Genomic DNA, 24,984 nt, shown 5'->3' on the forward strand with positions numbered 1-24,984 from the left:
CTCATTGGGAGAAATTTTATTCTTAAATATATACAGACAAGTATTTATTCACAACTTCTATTAAAGAGTACAATATTATATGCATGTGAAAGTACACGAGTGGTTACATAAATAGTTGTGCAACATGCAGATTCAAGCAAGCTGAGAAAACTTCGTCTACCTTTTGAGGAAATCTTAACTACATGGAATATACGCGAAATTAATTAGCAGTTATAGTTTATTAAACTTGTTGTCACGATTGTTTATTTTTTTCATATAAAACTAGTACTAAACGCTCAAAAGATCGACAAAACTTGAGTTGGTTCTTTTGCGGAGCGAGATTACCATATAAAAAATTAGAAGTTACTCAAATCCATTAACAGAATAAATTTTCAAGAGTAAGATTTAAAAAAAATAACTAAATATAACAGATTTTGACAAAAAAAGAAATTTTATTATGTCACATAATAGGATATAAACTGGATCTTGCTATATTTTATCTGTGCCAAATTCTACTACATAAATGTGTAATCTATATATTGTTAACTTTCAATATTATATACTAGTAGTTCAAATGAACCTCAAGGTATCTATTCAATTGATATTATCGTACAGTTCAAAGATATAAGTTAAATTGTCAAAATCCGTATAGTTTTTTTACAGTAGTTCAAATGTATCCCCGGATATTAATCAAAATGGTAAAATAAAAAGGTTTCATTTCTTCTATACGTTAGATGAAAATCACATACTAGTAGTTCAAATGAACCTCAAGGTATCTAATCAATACAGAACAATTCTACACGTTTGATAGCGATTAGAAACAATGTGGTATTGAATCATTTATTTAATCCTACCACTGTGACTTATTATGGAGTATTTATTCTATAATATGGCTCTTGAAAATAAAACGATTCCGAAGATTTTGTTCGATCCCCTGTGTTTGTTAAAAATACTGATATTTATTTTCTTTTACTAGAAAAATTGACATATTTTAAACATAGTTGTAATCTATATAAGAATTTTTATAAAATGGAGTCAAAATTAGAAAATGACACTTTTACACAAAAAAAATCGTTCTATAGGTTTCGAATGATTTCCATGGATGCGAAACTATGTGAAATTGTTTAAACAAACCGATTACTTAACTTCTTTTAGTTTAATTGTGGTCTTTCTCTTTTGATTTTGTATTGTGGAGTTTGTATGGTAAATAAACAATTTCAGATGAAATAGTTCAAGTACGGCAGCTGTTGGGTCAGTTTATCCACAAGTTATCGAAATGACCTACAGTTTTTACATTTTGAAATAAAAACTTTGGATAATATTTGTCCGCAGTATTTTTTCATCGTTTGGGTACCTCTAACTGGATATAATGAAAAGTTACAATTAGTAGAAAAAAATATCCAATTTCTATGAATATTGGTAGTTCTTTTGGCGAAGTAATTGAGGTTGATTTCACAAAAAAATACCAGTTTAAATTTGAACAGTGGTTGCAATAATGCTGTTTAGCAGAAGAATTATAATTTTTTTTATATATATATATAATTGTTGAAATAAGTTGTCCGGGATCTGTAACCAGTGCTGGTAAAACCACACTCCCGCTATCTAAATAATTAGCTACTCACGATTTTTGCAAGTTATTCTAAAAAGCATCTATATTTAAATATATGCTAAAGTTACGCTCTAAAAATCCCACTAGAATATCACATAGAAACATAAGAATTATACAAATATCGTATGCATTAAAAAAAACATTCAACATAGTAAAAATTACACGTGAAACTTCTAGAGCTGTGGATTAAAATTAACAAAAAAAAATATATATATAAGTTATTTCTTAAATAATATTGTTAAATAAACTTTTTTTATTTAAAAGAAAAAATAAAAAGGGGTAAAGGGAATCTGTACCAGGGCTGAAACGTTCTACTTGCACGCACTGGTTGATCTTAACGGAACTAGTGTCATTATTTTTTCGAGAACATTCTTATTTCGACCCGCTTGGAAAAAAGAAATCTAGTTATTACGACACTCGTGTGGAATTTAACGACATTCCCACACTTTTACAGATTGATCTACACTGCCCGAGATGACGTAGGGGTGCGCCTTGTGGAAATCTGCAACAATAACATAGTACTATAAGAGTAGTTCAAATGCATCAATCGGATATTTGCTATATCTGAAGAAATAAACTCCTCAGAAAAATTTATTAATGACCTTTCAATATTAAATAATAGTAGTTCAAATGTACTAAATGGATATTTCACATATTTAAGAAATTACTCTCTTCGACAATATGTACAGTTAATTATATGATTTTTATATAATATTGCAATGAATTTTATAAATATGAAATTGATGTTTTTTGAATTCCGACCACTAAAAATAATAGAAGTTTTAATAGCTACTCTAGAGTCAATTACAAGGTATATTGGGGTATATTTTAAATCTCATTTTGGTCAATAAATATGATAAAGCTCCAAAAAAATACAATTACATCCAAAAAAGGCTCTATTGGATTGAGATCAGTGCTGTTAGCTCACAATTACTATCACCTATTATAAATTTGGACTTTTTTAATAGTTTAGAATAAAAATATTGTACCACATGGGATCTCTGTACCAACTGTACTTGTGACAAGTTTTTCTAATTAACATAGTAGCTGCAGAATACTCTTTGGGGGTAAGATAATGATTTTCAAGTTTAAATTTAGTTACATTTTTATCTAAAGTTGTATCACTAAAAGTTTTAGACAAATAACGATTTTACTGGAGTAGTTCAAATGTACCAAGATTCCTAATATAAATAGCTATCACAGAAACCGATACTAAAAACGTTTATTGGGTTAAAAAAACTATAAAACAAACAAATGAACGAATTGTAATGTGAAATAATTTGATATTAGTTATAGTTCTTACCCAAAGATGTGCAAAAATGTTTATGTGCCTCCAGAGTCTTCATACAACGTTTATTCCTCAAATCCCAAACCCTAAGCGTTTTGTCATCGCTAGCAGATACCAAAAATTTGCCTCCGGGATGAAATACTACTCCTCTTACCCAATTGTCGTGTCCCGTTAACACAAATAGAGCAATACCAGCACCGACATCCCATATCCTGTAAATAAACAGTTAAAAACATTTGTTAAATTGATCCTAAACGTCTTACCTAATTGTTTTATCTCTAGAAGCCGAAGCGAGGAAAGGTCCATTATGTGCCCCTTTTTTATTATCAGCTCCGGCAGCTTCATTAATCGGTCCAGCTGCAGAATCCGGCGCCCAACATATACATTCAACTACGTGATCGTGCGCCCTTAATTCCGCCCTACATTCTTTAGACGAGGCTACCCAAATTCTGACACTCTGATCGTTGGAGCAACTTGCTAATAACGTTCCATCCGGCGATGCTCGTACCATTCTCACCTAAACACAAAGTTGTAGTACATATTTTTTCATCGTGACTAATATTGTTTTTTACGGTTATTAGCCCTTACCCAATCCCGATGACCGGAATACGTTTTGACACAATATCCGGTGGATACTTCCCACATCTTGATGGTCTTATCCCTACTAGACGAAATAACGAAATCACCAGCCGGCATGAAGGATACGCTAGAAACATTGTGATCGTGTCCCAACATAGTACGTACACATTCGTATGTTTGTTGAAAATCCCATAATTTTATACTCATATCTGCGCTACAAGACACCAATAATTTTCCTAAAACAACATACATTCAATTAGATAATTCATCTCGAACGAAATACAAATTCAACTTGGAAGGAAGTGGATATAAAGGCATGGGAATGAGGTTAAATACAAAGAAAACTGTTATACCCATTCATCCTATTTTTATTTATTTTGTTTTTTAGTCAATTTGGTCAGGGTTCTTTAAGGATTTTTTCTAATTTATCATCCCAGGTTCTTGTTTGATCTTTCCCTTGGTTGTCTTCCATATTTTGTGTTGATACCGTCTAATAGTTTCCTTTCTATGTTTCCTTTCAAGGGTTCTACTTGTAGTACTACTTACGATTCCCAATACTGTTTCGAGGTACTTCGTCTCTTGTACAAACCCAGTTTTTAATCTTATACATCAAAATAGGTTAATAGATTGTCATTTCTGTTTCAATATTTGGATATATGTAACCTGAGGTGTAGGTTTCAATTATACCCATTCATCCTATTTTTATTTATTTTGTTTTTTAGTCAATTTGGTCAAGGTTCTTTAAGGATTTTTTCTAATTTATCATCCCAGGTTCTTGTTTGGTCTTTCCCTTGGTTGTCTTCCAATTTTGTGTTGATACCGTCTAATAATTTCCTTTCTATGTTTCCGTTCAAGGGTTCTACTTGTAGTACTACTTACGATTCCCAATACTGTTTCGAGGTACTTCGTCTCTTGTACAAACCCAGTTTTTAATCTTATACATCAAAATAGGTTAATAGATTGTCATTTCTGTTTCAATATTTGGATATATGTAACCTGAGGTGTAGGTTTCAATTATACCCATTCATCCTATTTTTATTTATTTTGTTTTTTAGTCAATTTGGTCAGGGTTCTTTAAGGATTTTTTCTAATTTATCATCCCAGGTTCTTGTTTGGTCTTTCCCTTGGTTGTCTTCCATATTTTGTGTTGATACCGTCTAATAGTTTCCTTTCTATGTTTCCGTTCAAGGGTTCTACTTGTAGTACTACTTACGATTCCCAATACTGTTTCGAGGTACTTCGTCTCTTGTACAAACCCAGTTTTTAATCTTATACATCAAAATAGGTTAATAGATTGTCATTTCTGTTTCAATATTTGGATATATGTAACCTGAGGTGTAGGTTTCAATTATACCCATTCATCCTATTTTTATTTATTTTGTTTTTTAGTCAATTTGGTCAAGGTTCTTTAAGGATTTTTTCTAATTTATCATCCCAGGTTCTTGTTTGGTCTTTCCCTTGGTTGTCTTCCAATTTTGTGTTGATACCGTCTAATAATTTCCTTTCTATGTTTCCGTTCAAGGGTTCTACTTGTAGTACTACTTACGATTCCCAATACTGTTTCGAGGTACTTCGTCTCTTGTACAAACCCAGTTTTTAATCTTATACATCAAAATAGGTTAATAGATTGTCATTTCTGTTTCAATATTTGGATATATGTAACCTGAGGTGTAGGTTTCAATTATACCCATTCATCCTATTTTTATTTATTTTGTTTTTTAGTCAATTTGGTCAGGGTTCTTTAAGGATTTTTTCTAATTTATCATCCCAGGTTCTTGTTTGGTCTTTCCCTTGGTTGTCTTCCAATTTTGTGTTGATACCGTCTAATAATTTCCTTTCTATGTTTCCGTTCAAGGGTTCTACTTGTAGTACTACTTATGATTCCCAATACTGTTTCGAGGTACTTCGTCTCTTGTATAAACCCAGTTTTTAATCTTATACATCAAAATAGGTTAATAGATTGTCATTTCTGTTTTGTTTTTGACATTTACAAGTTTACATATGTGTAATTTATCAGATTTTTATTGTCATGCCCTATAATTATATCGATGAGCCTTTTTGCCAAACAAAAACCAGGATGGAGGAAATTAGAGCGAAACAGTGTAAATAATACAGTATGTCACATATATATTTATATAAAATGTAAAATATTTTACCGGATGTATCGAAAGCTATATCCTGAACGCAATCCGTGTGGCCTTTGAGGGTACGTTCAAATTCGCCTGTTTCGAAGTCCCATACTTTGATCGTGGCGTCTTCGCTCGCAGATACCATCAAGCTGAATACAGGGTGACAAATTACTCGAGTCACAGGCGCTCGGTGACCTAATAACATAAAAATACCAATAAGTACGTACACTTCTGTATCTGTGAGGTTAGGTTACAACAAACCTGTGAGACAGAATTTTTCCGGAGGTCGAGGTATCCATTCCGATGGGGTTCGTTTATTTCGTGTGGGCGCGCCTTCGATGTACTCCTTTTCGGCTTCGTTCAATTTCGATTCCAATTCCATTACTTTTTTCTGTAACCTGATGACCGACGTCCATTTTTTTTCTAGAAGACCGCCGAATTTTCTTTCGACTTCTCCCGGCATATCGGCCTCTTTCTTAAAGGCTTCCAAGGCATCCGTATACCCATTACTGCTGAGGTAATCAGCGATGGCTTTATTACTTCGACAAAAACAAAATTGTTAGATTCTAGTTACAAAAGTTTTTTACAGTTGTATGGAGGATTTTAATATACCGGGCCATCGTAAACTGTTCGATAAAGTATTATTGTTGTTGTTGTTGTTGTTTTGAAATGAGAACAAAAGAAATATTGATTTGATTGTTACATAAAAAAGAAGCCGCCGCTATTCGCTACTCGGAGAAAGGAATTTCTCAAGTGGAATATTATTCTATTGTTGTGTAATATCTAGAAATTCGTGTTTGGGTTAATGAAAAATAATAATGAAGACGCAATCTCTAATTTACGCCGACATTTAAATAACACCGGGTGTGCTCTGAAAACTATTGAAGAATCTGCTTCAATATTGGATTGGCGACAAAGTAATTTCGGTTTTTTAATCGATTATTTGTTTTACGTGACATTTTGTCGGCTCCGTGATTCCGCGCGCTCATAAAATTTCTGGTCCTCATCGGCTAAAAACTGAACCAGGTGCGATTGAAGGTCATCGACTTTAGTGAGAGTTTGACCATTCAAAGAATTCTGCAAACTTCGAAATAAGTGGTGATCAGATGGTGTCAGATCGGGGCTGGATGGGGGGCACTGAAGATGACCAGCGCCTAGGTCGCCCTGTGACTGTTTCAACTCCGGAAACAGTGACCAAAATCAACCAAATTGTGCGTGCAGATCGTCGAATGAGCATCCGGATGATTTTAAACGCAGACTACACGAGGAATTACGTATGATATGATACAAAATAGGCTCAAACATCGAAGAAAAACCCATTGTTTTACCAAGAGACAATGGATCGATGATTCAACATCGTTGAAGGCAAAAATCGAGGCAAAACAACCTCAAACATCGAAGAAAAACCCATTGTTTTACCAAGAGACAATGCATCGATGAATCAACATCGTTGAAGGCAAAAATCGAGGCAAAACAACCTCAAACATCGAAGAAAAACCCACTGTTTTACCAAGAGACAATGCATCGATGAATCAACATCGTTGAAGGCAAAAATCGAGGCAAAACAACCTCAAACATCGAAGAAAAACCCACTGTTTTACCAAGAGACAATGCATCAATGATTCAACATCGTTGAAGGCAAAAATCGAGGCAAAACAACCTCAAACATCGAAGAAAAACCCACTGTTTTACCAAGAGACAATGCATCGATGAATCAACATCGTTGAAGGCAAAAATCGAGGCAAAACAACCTCAAACATCGAAGAAAAACCCACTGTTTTACCAAGAGACAATGGATCGATGATTCAACATCGTTGAAGGCAAAAATCGAGGCAAAACAGCCTTAAACATCGAAGAAAAACCCATTGTTTTACTAAAAGACAATGCATTTATAATTCAACATCGTTGAAGGTAAAAATCGAGGCAAAACAACCTCAAACATCGAAGAAAAACCCACTGTTTTACCAAGAGACAATGGATCGATGATTCAACATCGTTGAAGGCAAAAATCGAGGCAAAACAACCTCAAACATCGAAGAAAAACCCACTGTTTTACCAAGAGACAATGCATCGATGATTCAACATCGTTGAAGGCAAAAATCGAGGCAAAACAGCCTTAAACATCGAAGAAAAACCCATTGTTTTACTAAAAGACAATGCATTTATAATTCAACATCGTTGAAGGCAAAAATCGAGGCAAAACAACCTCAAACATCGAAGAAAAACCCACTGTTTTACCAAGAGACAATGGATCGATGATTCAACATCTTTGAAGGCAAAAATCGAGGCAAAACAACCTCAAACATCGAAGAAAAACCCACTGTTTTACCAAGAGACAATGCATCGATGAATCAACATCGTTGAAGGCAAAAATCGAGGCAAAACAACCTCAAACATCGAAGAAAAACCCACTGTTTTACCAAGAGACAATGCATCGATGATTCAACATCGTTGAAGGCAAAAATCGAGGCAAAACAGCCTTAAACATCGAAGAAAAACCCACTGTTTTACCAAGAGACAATGGATCGATGATTCAACATCGTTGAAGGCAAAAATCGAGGCAAAACAGCCTTAAACATCGAAGAAAAACCCATTGTTTTACTAAAAGACAATGCATTTATAATTCAACATCGTTGAAGGCAAAAATCGAGGCAAAACAACCTCAAACATCGAAGAAAAACCCACTGTTTTACCAAGAGACAATGGATCGATGATTCAACATCTTTGAAGGCAAAAATCGAGGCAAAACAACCTCAAACATCGAAGAAAAACCCACTGTTTTACCAAGAGACAATGCATCGATGAATCAACATCGTTGAAGGCAAAAATCGAGGCAAAACAACCTCAAACATCGAAGAAAAACCCACTGTTTTACCAAGAGACAATGCATCGATGATTCAACATCGTTGAAGGCAAAAATCGAGGCAAAACAGCCTTAAACATCGAAGAAAAACCCACTGTTTTACCAAGAGACAATGGATCGATGATTCAACATCGTTGAAGGCAAAAATCGAGGCAAAACAGCCTTAAACATCGAAGAAAAACCCACTGTTTTACCAAGAGACAATGCATCGATGATTCAACATCTTTGAAGGCAAAAATCGAGGCAAAACAACCTCAAACATCGAAGAAAAACCCACTGTTTTACCAAGAGACAATGGATCGATGATTCAACATCTTTGAAGGCAAAAATCGAGGCAAAACAACCTCAAACATCGAAGAAAAACCCACTGTTTTACCAAGAGACAATGCATCGATGATTCAACATCGTTGAAGGCAAAAATCGAGGCAAAACAGCCTTAAACATCGAAGAAAAACCCACTGTTTTACCAAGAGACAATGGATCGATGATTCAACATCGTTGAAGGCAAAAATCGAGGCAAAACAACCTCAAACATCGAAGAAAAACCCACTGTTTTACCAAGAGACAATGGATCGATGATTCAACATCTTTGAAGGCAAAAATCGAGGCAAAACAACCTCAAACATCGAAGAAAAACCCACTGTTTTACCAAGAGACAATGCATCGATGATTCAACATCGTTGAAGGCAAAAATCGAGGCAAAACAACCTCAAACATCGAAGAAAAACCCACTGTTTTACCAAGAGACAATGCATCGATGAATCAACATCGTTGAAGGCAAAAATCGAGGCAAAACAACCTCAAACATCGAAGAAAAACCCACTGTTTTACCAAGAGACAATGCATCGATGAATCAACATCGTTGAAGGCAAAAATCGAGGCAAAACAGCCTTAAACATCGAAGAACTTCCAGCACTGCTTCCATCAATGGAAAAAACGTATGGAAAGGTGTGTGGCGAAGGGAGGGGGAGTACATTGAAGGGGAGCATTCGAATGTAAAAAAATTTTTTATAATAAAACCATTTTTTCGTAACCAGTCTTGACAAAATGGTGGTCGTTGAGTAAAGAATCGATTTTCTCGTATGTACCTTGTTGTTGTTTCGTATTTTTTTGTTTTATGGTGTAAACGCGATTCCATAGATAATTTTTACACTCTGAATATACAAGTTGAATATAAAATGTAAGCGACGAAAAAATGATCAAGATTCAAAAGTTCGCAGGGTTGAAAACATATTGGGGCGATTGCTCTTAGTCCGTATAAGGGAAATTAATGAAAATAACTATAAAAATAAAGCCGAAAATCGATAATTTTTCATATTTTTCAGTATTAATACCGAATAATTGTTTTAATTTGTTTTTATTTGAATAAAAAGCGAGACGCGAAATCAATTTTAAAACGTATCTATTCATTTACACGTATTTCATCGAGTACAAATTGGTTTCCGGTAAATTTATCATTCAAAATGCGGCATTAGATACAATCGAAATTAATATGCATACAGAGATCGTATTCAACTCGCATACATTTTTTTTTAACAGTTAGGATAATGCGTTTCACACGATAGGAAAAAAAAAGACAAAGATTCGTTTTATTATATGAAAAAAATGGTCCCAGAAATACCTAATCCGACCTACAGATGGCGGTAGTTGCTTGAAAAATACCCGTCGTATTACAATGTACAAAGTTTGGAGACGCCACGTTGTTTAATTTTGTTTTGAAAGGCGTTAATCCATTCTCAACGGTAAAATATCGGGTAGCAAAGTTTCGACGAGACCGTACGATCTACGAAGTCCAACAACTCAAATGAGGTGACGACCGTTCCATCTGTAGGCAAAATCAAGGCGTAGGTTTTTCGGGAAGTGCGTTGGATAATTTTCTTCGATCACACATGCACTTTTTTTTCAATTTTTTCCCGTAAATTCGACCGCTAGAACGTTCGCTGTAGTCGGTGTCTGTACGACGACGTTTAAATTCGTCAAATAGACTAAAATAGATTTATTCATTCATGCCGAAGCGAAGGACGTAATGAATAAACCACAAAAATCGATAAAGGGCGACGAGGAGACTGAAACCGACGGCGACGTCGACGTCATTCCGTTGGCACGACGACGGATGACGCCCATTTGCCATTGCCAAGGATAATTGTGTTTGAAAACAAGATACGCGGATTCGCACGTCATGAAATCAACGTTTCTCCATATTTCCACGTTGGATTTGGGTCAATTTTCGATGGAACTTTCCCTCGAAACAATATCGAATGGCCGGCTAGATCCCCCGATTCGATTCCTCTAGATTACTTCTTATAGGGTTGTTAGGATAACAGAAGTAATTAACAAACTAAAATCCCTTTACAACTTGGTGCTACACGACAAAATTGTCGAGGGGGCGCTTATAATCCAGAGGGGATGTTTGGGGTGGATTATTTTCTATTTAAATTGTCAATTTAAGGATAAAAATCGACACGTTTCATTTTTTTTTACACGTAATAACGATAAAATTGAATCTATTCCATACGCATTGTATAAATTAGTTAAGTGTAGTGTAAGTGTTTGAATAAATTAAAGAAGTGAGTGTATTAACATTAATTTAAAATAAAACAGTATTGGAAAAAGGGAAAAGTTCATTCAACTAAACAAAGTATACTTCGGTAAAATTTAATAATTAAATTGCATGTTGAGGGATTCAGTTTCCTTGCGAGCAGCCCTACCTGAAAGACTCAATAAAACTTCACGCGACTAGTGATTATATGGATTCAAAATATCCTGTGTTTGGTAATAGGGGGTATTTTCTTTCCGGATGGGGTAATTTTTACTTATAAAGGATGTTTAGAAAATTGGGAATAATCGGGGGTCTTTGAGATGGTATCGACGCAAAAATTGTAGCTTGCGAAACCGCGTATCCGGAAGCCATCAACGTAGAAAGGTTCCAAGACCGAGGTGGAGGTTGCAGGGTTTCTAAAAGCTCGAATTTGTAAAGTTAACCGGGTGATATTAGACGATATCGAAGACTAGGGAACGATATTAATGATACAACTAAAGAAAACGAAGAATGTTGAGTTTCCAAAACAGTGGGTCGTTTTTTAGTTGAATAAAAAAAGAAACATGCAGTTCAACTGAAGCCATCATCGTAGAAAGGTTCCAAGACCGAGGTGGAGGTTGTTGGGTTCGCAAAAGCTCGAATTTGTAAAGTTCACCAGGTGATATTAGACGATATCGAAGACTAGGGAACGATTTTAATGATACAACTAAAGAAAACGAAGAATGTTGAGTTTCCAAAACAGTGGGTCGTTTTTTAGTTGAATAAAAAAAGAAACATGCAGTTCAACTGAAGCCATCATCGTAGAAAGGTTCCAAGACCGAGGTGGAGGTTGTTGGGTTCGCAAAAGCTCGAATTTGTAAAGTTAACCGGGTGATATTAGACGATATCGAAGACTAGGGAACGATTTTAATGATACAACTAAAGAAAACGAAGAATGTTGAGTTTCCAAAACAGTGGGTCGTTTTTTAGTTGAATAAAAAAAGAAACATGCAGTTCAACTGAAGCCATCATCGTAGAAAGGTTCCAAGACCGAGGTGGAGGTTGTTGGGTTCGCAAAAGCTCGAATTTGTAAAGTTCATCAGGTGATATTAGACGATATCGAAGACTAGGGAACGATTTTAATGATACAACTAAAGAAAACGAAGAATGTTGAGTTTCCAAAACAGTGGGTCGTTTTTTAGTTGATTAAAAAAAGAAACATGCAGTTCAACTGAAGCCATCATCGTAGAAAGGTTCCAAGACCGAGGTGGAGGTTGTTGGGTTCGCAAAAGCTCGAATTTGTAAAGTTAACCGGGTGATATTAGACGATATCGAAGACTAGGGAACGATTTTAATGATACAACTAAAGAAAACGAAGAATGTTGAGTTTCCAAAACAGTGGGTCGTTTTTTAGTTGAATAAAAAAAGAAACATGCAGTTCAACTGAAGCCATCATCGTAGAAAGGTTCCAAGACCGAGGTGGAGGTTGTTGGGTTCGCAAAAGCTCGAATTTGTAAAGTTCATCAGGTGATATTAGACGATATCGAAGACTAGGGAACGATTTTAATGATACAACTAAAGAAAACGAAGAATGTTGAGTTTCCAAAACAGTGGGTCGTTTTTTAGTTGATTAAAAAAAGAAACATGCAGTTCAACTGAAGCCATCATCGTAGAAAGGTTCCAAGACCGAGGTGGAGGTTGTTGGGTTCGCAAAAGCTCGAATTTGTAAAGTTAACCGGGTGATATTAGACGATATCGAAGACTAGGGAACGATTTTAATGATACAACTAAAGAAAACGAAGAATGTTGAGTTTCCAAAACAGTGGGTCGTTTTTTAGTTGAATAAAAAAAGAAACATGCAGTTCAACTGAAGCCATCATCGTAGAAAGGTTCCAAGACCGAGGTGGAGGTTGTTGGGTTCGCAAAAGCTCGAATTTGTAAAGTTCACCAGGTGATATTAGACGATATCGAAGACTAGGGAACGATTTTAATGATACAACTAAAGAAAACGAAGAATGTTGAGTTTCCAAAACAGTGGGTCGTTTTTTAGTTGATTAAAAAAAGAAACATGCAGTTCAACTGAAGCCATCATCGTAGAAAGGTTCCAAGACCGAGGTGGAGGTTGTTGGGTTCGCAAAAGCTCGAATTTGTAAAGTTAACCGGGTGATATTAGACGATATCGAAGACTAGGGAACGATTTTAATGATACAACTAAAGAAAACGAAGAATGTTGAGTTTCCAAAACAGTGGGTCGTTTTTTAGTTGAATAAAAAAAGAAACATGCAGTTCAACTGAAGCCATCATCGTAGAAAGGTTCCAAGACCGAGGTGGAGGTTGTTGGGTTCGCAAAAGCTCGAATTTGTAAAGTTAACCGGGTGATATTAGACGATATCGAAGACTAGGGAACGATTTTAATGATACAACTAAAGAAAACGAAGAATGTTGAGTTTCCAAAACAGTGGGTCGTTTTTTAGTTGAATAAAAAAAGAAACATGCAGTTCAACTGAAGCCATCATCGTAGAAAGGTTCCAAGACCGAGGTGGAGGTTGTTGGGTTCGCAAAAGCTCGAATTTGTAAAGTTCACCAGGTGATATTAGACGATATCGAAGACTAGGGAACGATTTTAATGATACAACTAAAGAAAACGAAGAATGTTGAGTTTCCAAAACAGTGGGTCGTTTTTTAGTTGAATAAAAAAAGAAACATGCAGTTCAACTGAAGCCATCATCGTAGAAAGGTTCCAAGACCGAGGTGGAGGTTGTTGGGTTCGCAAAAGCTCGAATTTGTAAAGTTAACCGGGTGATATTAGACGATATCGAAGACTAGGGAATGATTTTAATGATACAACTAAAGAAAACGAAGAATGTTGAGTTTCCAAAACAGTGGGTCGTTTTTTAGTTGAATAAAAAAAGAAACATGCAGTTCAACTGAAGCCATCATCGTAGAAAGGTTCCAAGACCGAGGTGGAGGTTGTTGGGTTCGCAAAAGCTCGAATTTGTAAAGTTAACCGGGTGATATTAGACGATATCGAAGACTAGGGAACGATTTTAATGATACAACTAAAGAAAACGAAGAATGTTGAGTTTCCAAAACAGTGGGTCGTTTTTTAGTTGAATAAAAAAAGAAACATGCAGTTCAACTGAAGCCATCATCGTAGAAAGGTTCCAAGACCGAGGTGGAGGTTGTTGGGTTCGCAAAAGCTCGAATTTGTAAAGTTCACCAGGTGATATTAGACGATATCGAAGACTAGGGAACGATTTTAATGATACAACTAAAGAAAACGAAGAATGTTGAGTTTCCAAAACAGTGGGTCGTTTTTTAGTTGAATAAAAAAAGAAACATGCAGTTCAACTGAAGCCATCATCGTAGAAAGGTTCCAAGACCGAGGTGGAGGTTGTTGGGTTCGCAAAAGCTCGAATTTGTAAAGTTAACCGGGTGATATTAGACGATATCGAAGACTAGGGAACGATTTTAATGATACAACTAAAGAAAACGAAGAATGTTGAGTTTCCAAAACAGTGGGTCGTTTTTTAGTTGAATAAAAAAAGAAACATGCAGTTCAACTGAAGCCATCATCGTAGAAAGGTTCCAAGACCGAGGTGGAGGTTGTTGGGTTCGCAAAAGCTCGAATTTGTAAAGTTCATCAGGTGATATTAGACGATATCGAAGACTAGGGAACGATTTTAATGATACAACTAAAGAAAACGAAGAATGTTGAGTTTCCAAAACAGTGGGTCGTTTTTTAGTTGATTAAAAAAAGAAACATGCAGTTCAACTGAAGCCATCATCGTAGAAAGGTTCCAAGACCGAGGTGGAGGTTGTTGGGTTCGCAAAAGCTCGAATTTGTAAAGTTAACCGGGTGATATTAGACGATATCGAAGACTAGGGAACGATTTTAATGATACAACTAAAGAAAACGAAGAATGTTGAGTTTCCAAAACAGTGGGTCGTTTTTTAGTTGAATAAAAAAAGAAACATGCAGTTCAACTGAAGCCATCATCGTAGAAAGGTTCCAAGACCGAGGTGGAGGTTGTTGGGTTCGCAAAAGCTCGAATTTGTAAAGTTCATCAGGTGATATTAGACGATATCGAAGACTAGGGAACGATTTTAATGATACAACTAAAGAAAACGAAGAATGTTGAGTTTCCAAAACAGTGGGTCGTTTTTTAGTTGATTAAAAAAAGAAACATGCAGTTCAACTGAAGCCATCATCGTAGAAAGGTTCCAAGACCGAGGTGGAGGTTGTTGGGTTCGCAAAAGCTCGAATTTGTAAAGTTAACCGGGTGATATTAGACGATATCGAAGACTAGGGAACGATTTTAATGATACAACTAAAGAAAACGAAGAATGTTGAGTTTCCAAAACAGTGGGTCGTTTTTTAGTTGAATAAAAAAAGAAACATGCAGTTCAACTGAAGCCATCATCGTAGAAAGGTTCCAAGACCGAGGTGGAGGTTGTTGGGTTCGCAAAAGCTCGAATTTGTAAAGTTCACCAGGTGATATTAGACGATATCGAAGACTAGGGAACGATTTTAATGATACAACTAAAGAAAACGAAGAATGTTGAGTTTCCAAAACAGTGGGTCGTTTTTTAGTTGAATAAAAAAAGAAACATGCAGTTCAACTGAAGCCATCATCGTAGAAAGGTTCCAAGACCGAGGTGGAGGTTGTTGGGTTCGCAAAAGCTCGAATTTGTAAAGTTAACCGGGTGATATTAGACGATATCGAAGACTAGGGAACGATTTTAATGATACAACTAAAGAAAACGAAGAATGTTGAGTTTCCAAAACAGTGGGTCGTTTTTTAGTTGAATAAAAAAAGAAACATGCAGTTCAACTGAAGCCATCATCGTAGAAAGGTTCCAAGACCGAGGTGGAGGTTGTTGGGTTCGCAAAAGCTCGAATTTGTAAAGTTAACCGGGTGATATTAGACGATATCGAAGACTAGGGAACGATTTTAATGATACAACTAAAGAAAACGAAGAATGTTGAGTTTCCAAAACAGTGGGTCGTTTTTTAGTTGAATAAAAAAAGAAACATGCAGTTCAACTGAAGCCATCATCGTAGAAAGGTTCCAAGACCGAGGTGGAGGTTGTTGGGTTCGCAAAAGCTCGAATTTGTAAAGTTCACCAGGTGATATTAGACGATATCGAAGACTAGGGAACGATTTTAATGATACAACTAAAGAAAACGAAGAATGTTGAGTTTCCAAAACAGTGGGTCGTTTTTTAGTTGAATAAAAAAAGAAACATGCAGTTCAACTGAAGCCATCATCGTAGAAAGGTTCCAAGACCGAGGTGGAGGTTGTTGGGTTCGCAAAAGCTCGAATTTGTAAAGTTAACCGGGTGATATTAGACGATATCGAAGACTAGGGAACGATTTTAATGATACAACTAAAGAAAACGAAGAATGTTGAGTTTCCAAAACAGTGGGTCGTTTTTTAGTTGAATAAAAAAAGAAACATGCAGTTCAACTGAAGCCATCATCGTAGAAAGGTTCCAAGACCGAGGTGGAGGTTGTTGGGTTCGCAAAAGCTCGAATTTGTAAAGTTCACCAGGTGATATTAGACGATATCGAAGACTAGGGAACGATTTTAATGATACAACTAAAGAAAACGAAGAATGTTGAGTTTCCAAAACAGTGGGTCGTTTTTTAGTTGAATAAAAAAAGAAACATGCAGTTCAACTGAAGCCATCATCGTAGAAAGGTTCCAAGACCGAGGTGGAGGTTGTTGGGTTCGCAAAAGCTCGAATTTGTAAAGTTCACCAGGTGATATTAGACGATATCGAAGACTAGGGAACGATTTTAATGATACAACTAAAGAAAACGAAGAATGTTGAGTTTCCAAAACAGTGGGTCGTTTTTTAGTTGAATAAAAAAAGAAACATGCAGTTCAACTGAAGCCATCATCGTAGAAAGGTTCCAAGACCGAGGTGGAGGTTGTTGGGTTCGCAAAAGCTCGAATTTGTAAAGTTCATCAGGTGATATTAGACGATATCGAAGACTAGGGAACGATTTTAATGATACAACTAAAGAAAACGAAGAATGTTGAGTTTCCAAAACAGTGGGTCGTTTTTTAGTTGATTAAAAAAAGAAACATGCAGTTCAACTGAAGCCATCATCGTAGAAAGGTTCCAAGACCGAGGTGGAGGTTGTTGGGTTCGCAAAAGCTCGAATTTGTAAAGTTAACCGGGTGATATTAGACGATATCGAAGACTAGGGAACGATTTTAATGATACAACTAAAGAAAACGAAGAATGTTGAGTTTCCAAAACAGTGGGTCGTTTTTTAGTTGAATAAAAAAAGAAACATGCAGTTCAACTGAAGCCATCATCGTAGAAAGGTTCCAAGACCGAGGTGGAGGTTGTTGGGTTCGCAAAAGCTCGAATTTGTAAAGTTAACCGGGTGATATTAGACGATATCGAAGACTAGGGAACGATTTTAATGATACAACTAAAGAAAACGAAGAATGTTGAGTTTCCAAAACAGTGGGTCGTTTTTTAGTTGAATAAAAAAAGAAACATGCAGTTCAACTGAAGCCATCATCGTAGAAAGGTTCCAAGACCGAGGTGGAGGTTGTTGGGTTCGCAAAAGCTCGAATTTGTAAAGTTCACCAGGTGATATTAGACGATATCGAAGACTAGGGAACGATTTTAATGATACAACTAAAGAAAACGAAGAATGTTGAGTTTCCAAAACAGTGGGTCGTTTTTTAGTTGAATAAAAAAAGAAACATGCAGTTCAACTGAAGCCATCATCGTAGAAAGGTTCCAAGACCGAGGTGGAGGTTGTTGGGTTCGCAAAAGCTCGAATTTGTAAAGTTAACCGGGTGATATTAGACGATATCGAAGACTAGGGAACGATTTTAATGATACAACTAAAGAAAACGAAGAATGTTGAGTTTCCAAAACAGTGGGTCGTTTTTTAGTTGAATAAAAAAAGAAACATGCAGTTCAACTGAAGCCATCATCGTAGAAAGGTTCCAAGACCGAGGTGGAGGTTGTTGGGTTCGCAAAAGCTCGAATTTGTAAAGTTCACCAGGTGATATTAGACGATATCGAAGACTAGGGAACGATTTTAATGATACAACTAAAGAAAACGAAGAATGTTGAGTTTCCAAAACAGTGGGTCGTTTTTTAGTTGAATAAAAAAAGAAACATGCAGTTCAACTGAAGCCATCATCGTAGAAAGGTTCCAAGACCGAGGTGGAGGTTGTTGGGTTCGCAAAAGCTCGAATTTGTAAAGTTCATCAGGTGATATTAGACGATATCGAAGACTAGGGAACGATTTTAATGATACAACTAAAGAAAACGAAGAATGTTGAGTTTCCAAAACAGTGGGTCGTTTTTTAGTTGATTAAAAAAAGAAACATGCAGTTCAACTGAAGCCATCATCGTAGAAAGGTTCCAAGACCGAGGTGGAGGTTGTTGGGTTCGCAAAAGCTCGAATTTGTAAAGTTAACCGGGTGATATTAGACGATATCGAAGACTAGGGAACGATTTTAATGATACAACTAAAGAAAACGAAGAATGTTGAGTTTCCAAAACAGTGGGTCGTTTTTTAGTTGAATAAAAAAAGAAACATGCAGTTCAACTGAAGCCATCATCGTAGAAAGGTTCCAAGACCGAGGTGGAGGTTGTTGGGTTCGCAAAAGCTCGAATTTGTAAAGTTCATCAGGTGATATTAGACGATATCGAAGACTAGGGAACGATTTTAATGATACAACTAAAGAAAACGAAGAATGTTGAGTTTCCAAAACAGTGGGTCGTTTTTTAGTTGATTAAAAAAAGAAACATGCAGTTCAACTGAAGCCATCATCGTAGAAAGGTTCCAAGACCGAGGTGGAGGTTGTTGGGTTCGCAAAAGCTCGAATTTGTAAAGTTCATCAGGTGATATTAGACGATATCGAAGACTAGGGAACGATTTTAATGATACAACTAAAGAAAACGAAGAATGTTGAGTTTCCAAAACAGTGGGTCGTTTTTTAGTTGAATAAAAAAAGAAACATGCAGTTCAACTGAAGCCATCATCGTAGAAAGGTTCCAAGACCGAGGTGGAGGTTGCAGGGTTTCCAAAAGCTCGAATTTGTAAAGTTAACCGGGTGATATTAGACGATATCGAAGACTAGGGAACGATATTAATGATACAACTAAAGAAAACGAAGAATGTTGAGTTTCCAAAACAGTGGGTCGATTTTTAGTTGATTCTGAGGGCGGTTGGGAGGCTCTAACGAAGACTTTCCGAAGAACTAAAGGCTCCTGTTAGTGTCTAAACTAAAGGGCCTGAAGGCGCTTGCAGTTGTCGCAGATACTTTTCGAAAGTTTTCAGTATCGAGAATTCCCTCCGAAATATTTCAATTAAACGTTTAATTCGCTGGCGTTTTCAAAATATTTACAATTATTGGTAAAATGTAAATCAACCGTGTCAGTTTAGCAACGCGACGTTATGAAATTGGAGGAAAAATAAAAAGCGAACGGGCGTATCCAAAGTATTATTTCCTTATGCGCTATAAAAAGAAAATAATCGTTCGAATGTCACGTTTTCAATAACCTCACGATAACGTGTTTACAACGAGTTGTAAAATCATGACGCGTTTATCAGAATATTCCGAAAACCTCCAACAATTTCAATTTATTGCGCAAGTCTGGTTCACTATTTTGACTACAAACTTTACACTTACACTTCTAATAATTTATTGTTCGTTGCCGGAACTGATCTAGGCTAACTAGATATCGATACATCCTCGTATTACGCAATTATGGAGAGGAAAAATCGTGAAAATTGATTTTCCTGTTGACTTGTTTCACCACCAACGCCACATCAACACTCCATCTGGGTGAAACGTGCCTTGTAGGTTGTCCAGCGGATCTTCCGAGGTTACGGTTTCCCAGTAATGTCTCAACCCCGTGCAGATTGTCCCAGTAACCATTTTCTATTGTTTTCCAGATGATTCCACAAAAAGGTTCGAGTCCCACGAGGGGTTCGTCTACTAGATGAGTAAAAAGCATCTAATTTTCAAAAAGTTTTTGGGTCCTCAGAACCCCACTTAAACGTACCTCGAAATAATCATTTTTTCGTAAAAAAGAATAAACCGATAACCGTTATTTATGTATATATACAAGGTGAAATCGAAATTTATCGCGCGAAAGTTTTTAAAAACGATCCGCCAGCCCCTCGTATTTAGATTTAACGAAAATCGAATAATAATAATAATAAGGGTTCGATTAATTTATTATTTACTTACAGCTCTTCTCGCTGGCGTTGAGACAAGACCATTTTCATGATAATGTTCCGAAGCTGACTCGTATATTCTCTACAGCATCACCTGCAACATAAATTCCACGCAGGTGAGTCGTAGAATAAATTTTTCGAATTTTCTAAATATTTTAACGGTTAATTCCATGATGATGTACGCGAATCATCAAAAATCAAAAATTTTATAATAGCGCGAAATTCGATGTGTCATTTTTATTTGACTGAGTAGTTTACGTCATTCTGCATGGCGCACAGTGGGCCAAAAGGCCGAAAAGCTGGTCAGAAGATTACGAATTTGAGGTTAGTTTTTTTATAAACAAAATGGCGGCCTCAAAATGGTGACCGGAAGTTATGAAATGAATTCTTATTGCGACGAAATTTGATATCTGGATCTTTTCCCAATCGTTGATTTCTAATTTGGGGTTAGTTCTGTTACAAACAAAATGGCAGACTCAAGATGGAGACCGGAAGTTGTGAAATGAATTCCGATTGCCACGAAATTTGATATCTGGATCTTTTTCCGATCGTTGATTTTTAATTTGGGGTTAGTTTTGTTACAAACAAAATGGCGGACTCAAGATGGAGACCGGAAGTTGTGAAATGAATCCCGATTGCGACGAAATTTGATATCTGGATGTTTTTCCGATCGTTGATTTCTAATTTGAGGTTAGTTTTTTTACAAACAAAATGGCGACCTCAAGATGGTGACCGGAAGTTGTGAAATGAATTCTTATTGCCACGAAATTTGATATCTGGATCTTTTCCCGATCGTTGATTTCTAATTTGGGGTTAGTTCTGTTACAAACAAAATGGCAGACTCAAGATGGAGACCGGAAGTTGTGAAATGAATTCCGATTGCCACGAAATTTGATATCTGGATCTTTTTCCGATCGTTGATTTCTAATTTGGGGTTAGTTCTGTTACAAACAAAATGGCAGACTCAAGATGGAGACCGGAAGTTGTGAAATGAATTCCGATTGCCACGAAATTTGATATCTGGATCTTTTTCCGATCGTTGATTTCTAATTTGGGGTTAGTTTTGTTACAAACAAAATGGCGGACTCAATATGGAGACCGAAAGTTGTTAAATGAATTCCGATTGCCACGAAATTTGATATCTGGATGTTTTTCCGATCGTTGATTTCTAATTTGAGGTTAGTTTTTTTACAAACAAAATGGCGACCTCAAGATGGTGACCGGAAGTTGTGAAATGAATTCTTATTGCGACAAAATTTGATATCTGGATGTTTTCCCAATTGTTGATTTCTAATTTGGGGTTAGTTTTGTTACAAACAAAATGGCGGACTCAAGATGGAGACCGGAAGTTGTGAAATGAATCCCGATTGCGACGAAATTTGATATCTGGATCTTTTCCCAATCGTTGATTTCTAATTTGGGGTTAGTTCTGTTACAAACAAAATGGCAGACTCAAGATGGAGACCGGAAGTTGTGAAATGAATTCCGATTGCCACGAAATTTGATATCTGGATCTTTTTCCGATCGTTGATTTCTAATTTGGGGTTAGTTTTGTTACAAACAAAATGGCGGACTCAATATGGAGACCGGAAGTTGTTAAATGAATTCTTATTGCGACAAAATTTGATATCTGGATGTTTTCCCAATTGTTGATTTCTAATTTGGGGTTAGTTTTGTTACAAACAAAACGGCGGACTCAAGATGGAGACCGGAAGTTGTGAAATGAATCCCGATTGCGACGAAATTTTATATCTGGTTTTTTTTCCGATTGCCGATTACGTATTTGCGATTGGTTTTTTTTCTTCACAAAATGGCGACTTGGAAATGGAAACCGGAAGTAGTGAAATGAACTCCAATTGTTACGAAATTTGCCACATAAGCGTTTTTCCCGACCCTGATTACGTTTAGGGTCATAACGCAATAATAAGGTCGATTAATTTGACTATAGCTGGAGGATGTTGAAGGTTTCGGTAGAAAATGTGTCAGTGGTTGGCTTCTAAAGAAAAAATCTGTGCTTTGTAAGCCAATTTTAGCGTTATTGCACCTCATCAGCACAAGATACATAATCGTGTATGGTTTTCAACAATTTCAGATATAGTTCTTGTTTATTTATAGTCGTTTCAACACTCGTAATTTATATCCGATAAAATCAAATACGTTCTACCCTTCTAACAGACTTCCAGACTGCATTAACTCCTATTATTTTTGGATGCGTTGAATCGCTGCCAAAATTCATTATAATTTTTGGAAATGCATCCGAGAGTCGTGTCTCCCTCTTCTTAGCGTGTGATTTTAAATAGTTGCGTCGGTATTTTCGGATTTTCGTCGGCACGTTTTATTGACGTACGAAACGTGATTTTAAAATCTAATTAATGATCACAAACGATGAGTTAATGTAATTTTAAGAGTTGAAAATTTCATTTCAAAACAAAATTTGTAAATTTTTTGTTCCAAAAACATGTCCAAATATATCATTTTATGTACAAATCATATTTTTTGCTTCAAAATTAATATTTACTTGAGATATGGCAACACTGTTGTAAATATGTCAAATCTGTAAATTGTTATTGGCATTTGTTGATAGTAATCTCCATAAATGTCACTATTTTTAAAATTAACTCGTATAAATTTTGTTTATTCCATTATGGACAATTATTTTTCGACTTTAACTTGAAGAAAATTATCTCATATTTATTTATTAATATGTACATGACAAATTCTTTTAACAATTTATTCATAACCTTGAATTTTATTATTTGAATAAATAATAGAGTGCAAACATCGAAGACCATGTAGATAATAACGATTATATACTTAATACCTGAAAGTTAGTGAAAAATATTGAAATTAAATACCTTTCGGTATATATTTCAAGAAACACTAAAAGGATTGCAGTATGAAAAATATTTAAATATACTTAAGACGAAGAATCCTTATAAAATAACTTTTGTATAAATTCTAACTGGTAATGTTTCTTTAAAATTACAAGTCGAAGGGATTATGATCAAATTTTTTCATCTTGTTAAGTTTCCTATACTAGAGATATGTATTTAAAACAGGCATGAAATAATTAGTCGTTTAAGGCATTACATCATGGCCGCCAATACACCATGGCTGTCATTAACAAAACTAACCTCAAATTTTATTTAATATTTTGTGACCTGCTTTAAAATGAAAATGACACAAAGCTTAATAAACAAAACAAAGTGGTGACAGGTTGGTTGCTAAACCGAAAGTAACTAGATTTCTCGCTAGAATTGCAGCTAGCACTCAATAAAAATGATACCGATCTGATAATGTTGTAAGTGCGAAATCTTGCGTGAAACAATGAGATGAACTTCATCTGCGCATGCTCAGAATTGCAGAAACTCATTTTCAACGTTAAACATTGAAAATTTGTAAAAAAAATATGGATAGGTGCTGAATGATTACTATGATTACAATATGCCAAATGCAAAAACTTACAGGGGTACAACAATTAATATATAAAGTAGTACTTTATATAATATATAAAATATAGTTTCAATTCAATGGTGATTGTAAATAAACATCACAAATTCTATTTTTTTGACATTAATTTGATATTATGATGTTTCCGTCATAACAAAAATTATGTGAATAAGAATGTACATAATAATTATTAATGCATTTTATCGTGAATATAATCGATAGACAAAAAGTAAAAATTGCATAATAGATATGAAATCAAAACAGATATTGAGTAAATTAACTGAAATGGTGCAATAATTTTATTGTACCTTAAATTACACCGATTCGAAACTGCAATTATCACATATTTTCGAATAATTAAAAATTTAAATCTCGTAAATTTACTTCAAAAATTCATTTGGAGATGTGGTTAAAGGTGATAATTTGTGATAGTTAAAATTTCAAGAAATATTGTCTTACAACTATATAAAATCTCGATATCATTGTAAACAAGACACCAAAATTGACTTTTCTTTAATTAATACATATGATTAACATCTGTGAATTAATCAGGGATCAATATCCGAGTATTTTAAATAAATAGAAAAAAAAATCAATGCTCTTGGACATCAAGAGATAAAGCATACTTAAAAGATTATAATATTGGATAGGTGAATAAATCTCTTTGAATTATTGAGGGATTTTTTTATTACAAACTTCGTTACTAATTCAAAGGTTAAAGAACAACAAATAAGGATAATATATATAATATGAAGGTTGGCAGGTAGTTAACTGTCAAAACGTAATAAATTAAATTTTTACTCGAGATTTAAAAACTGTTCAAATTCTATGATAAATAATCTGATAACAGACAGCAAATTTTCTTTTATTATTAGTATTCACGAGATTTTCTCAAGTTTCATAATAGATTTGGAGCAATTTTCTGGTTCAAAGATAAAATCGATATCGGCCATTTTGCTAAAATTCTGTTAATAGTATGCTGGGAAGATTGTGTTATTCGGATAGATTTTATATCAATATTAGACAAAATTGTACTTACACTTCCTCCAAGGAAATTAAAAATTTGCACAATTTCACAAATAGAGAGTCTACGTAATTTATTAATATTTTCTATTACACCAACACCACCAACTGCCACAGTCCACACGAATACAATGCGCATGAAATATGAAATTTTAACATTTTTTAAATGACTAATAGTTCAGTAGTGCCAATATACGGAAAAATTCCCCTACTATTTTTAAATATAACAGAAATAAAATAAATATTAAATATAAGATATATTACTTTGAATCAAATTAATTATATCAATCATAACAATTAAATTGGTTTATTTATCT

At 35.2% G+C, this 24,984-nt stretch overlaps 1 protein-coding gene across 2 annotated transcripts; it reads right to left on the reverse strand.

Moving 5' to 3' along the window:
• LOC130900213 (lissencephaly-1 homolog) lies at positions 1 to 24,872 on the reverse strand. 2 transcript variants are annotated; one of them, XR_009060152.1, is made up of 9 exons: positions 24,684 to 24,798; positions 20,208 to 20,288; positions 5,846 to 6,123; positions 5,612 to 5,779; positions 3,465 to 3,691; positions 3,140 to 3,393; positions 2,892 to 3,088; positions 746 to 2,090; positions 1 to 559 (listed from the first exon to the last, which is right to left on the reverse strand). XR_009060152.1 is itself a non-coding variant. In XM_057810693.1 (8 exons), exons 2-8 carry the CDS (start codon positions 20,243 to 20,245, stop codon positions 2,017 to 2,019), a joined length of 1,236 nt encoding a protein of 411 aa, XP_057666676.1. In that variant the 5' UTR covers positions 20,246 to 20,288; positions 24,684 to 24,872; the 3' UTR covers positions 1 to 2,016. The 2 variants fall into 2 exon arrangements, 1 of the variants encoding a protein (XP_057666676.1); XM_057810693.1 differs by having other exon boundaries at positions 1 to 2,090; positions 24,684 to 24,872.
• Positions 24,873 to 24,984: the final 112 nt, after the last annotated feature.

Source organism: Diorhabda carinulata, chromosome 12 (assembly GCF_026250575.1).
Source record: "Diorhabda carinulata isolate Delta chromosome 12, icDioCari1.1, whole genome shotgun sequence".
Classification (NCBI taxonomy): Eukaryota; Metazoa; Arthropoda; class Insecta; order Coleoptera; family Chrysomelidae; genus Diorhabda; species Diorhabda carinulata.

Bases quoted from the DNA above. Each gene is read 5' to 3' on its own strand.
- LOC130900213 (XM_057810693.1), bottom strand. From the start codon at position 20,245: ATGAAAATGGTCTTGTCTCAACGCCAGCGAGAAGAGCT. The intron at 6,124-20,207 runs GTAAGTAAATAA...TTTTTGTCGAAG, and splicing joins CAACGCCAGCGAGAAGAGCT to TAATAAAGCCATCGCTGATT. The intron at 3,089-3,139 runs GTAAGACGTTTA...GTTTATTTACAG, and splicing joins TCTAGAGATAAAACAATTAG to GATATGGGATGTCGGTGCTG.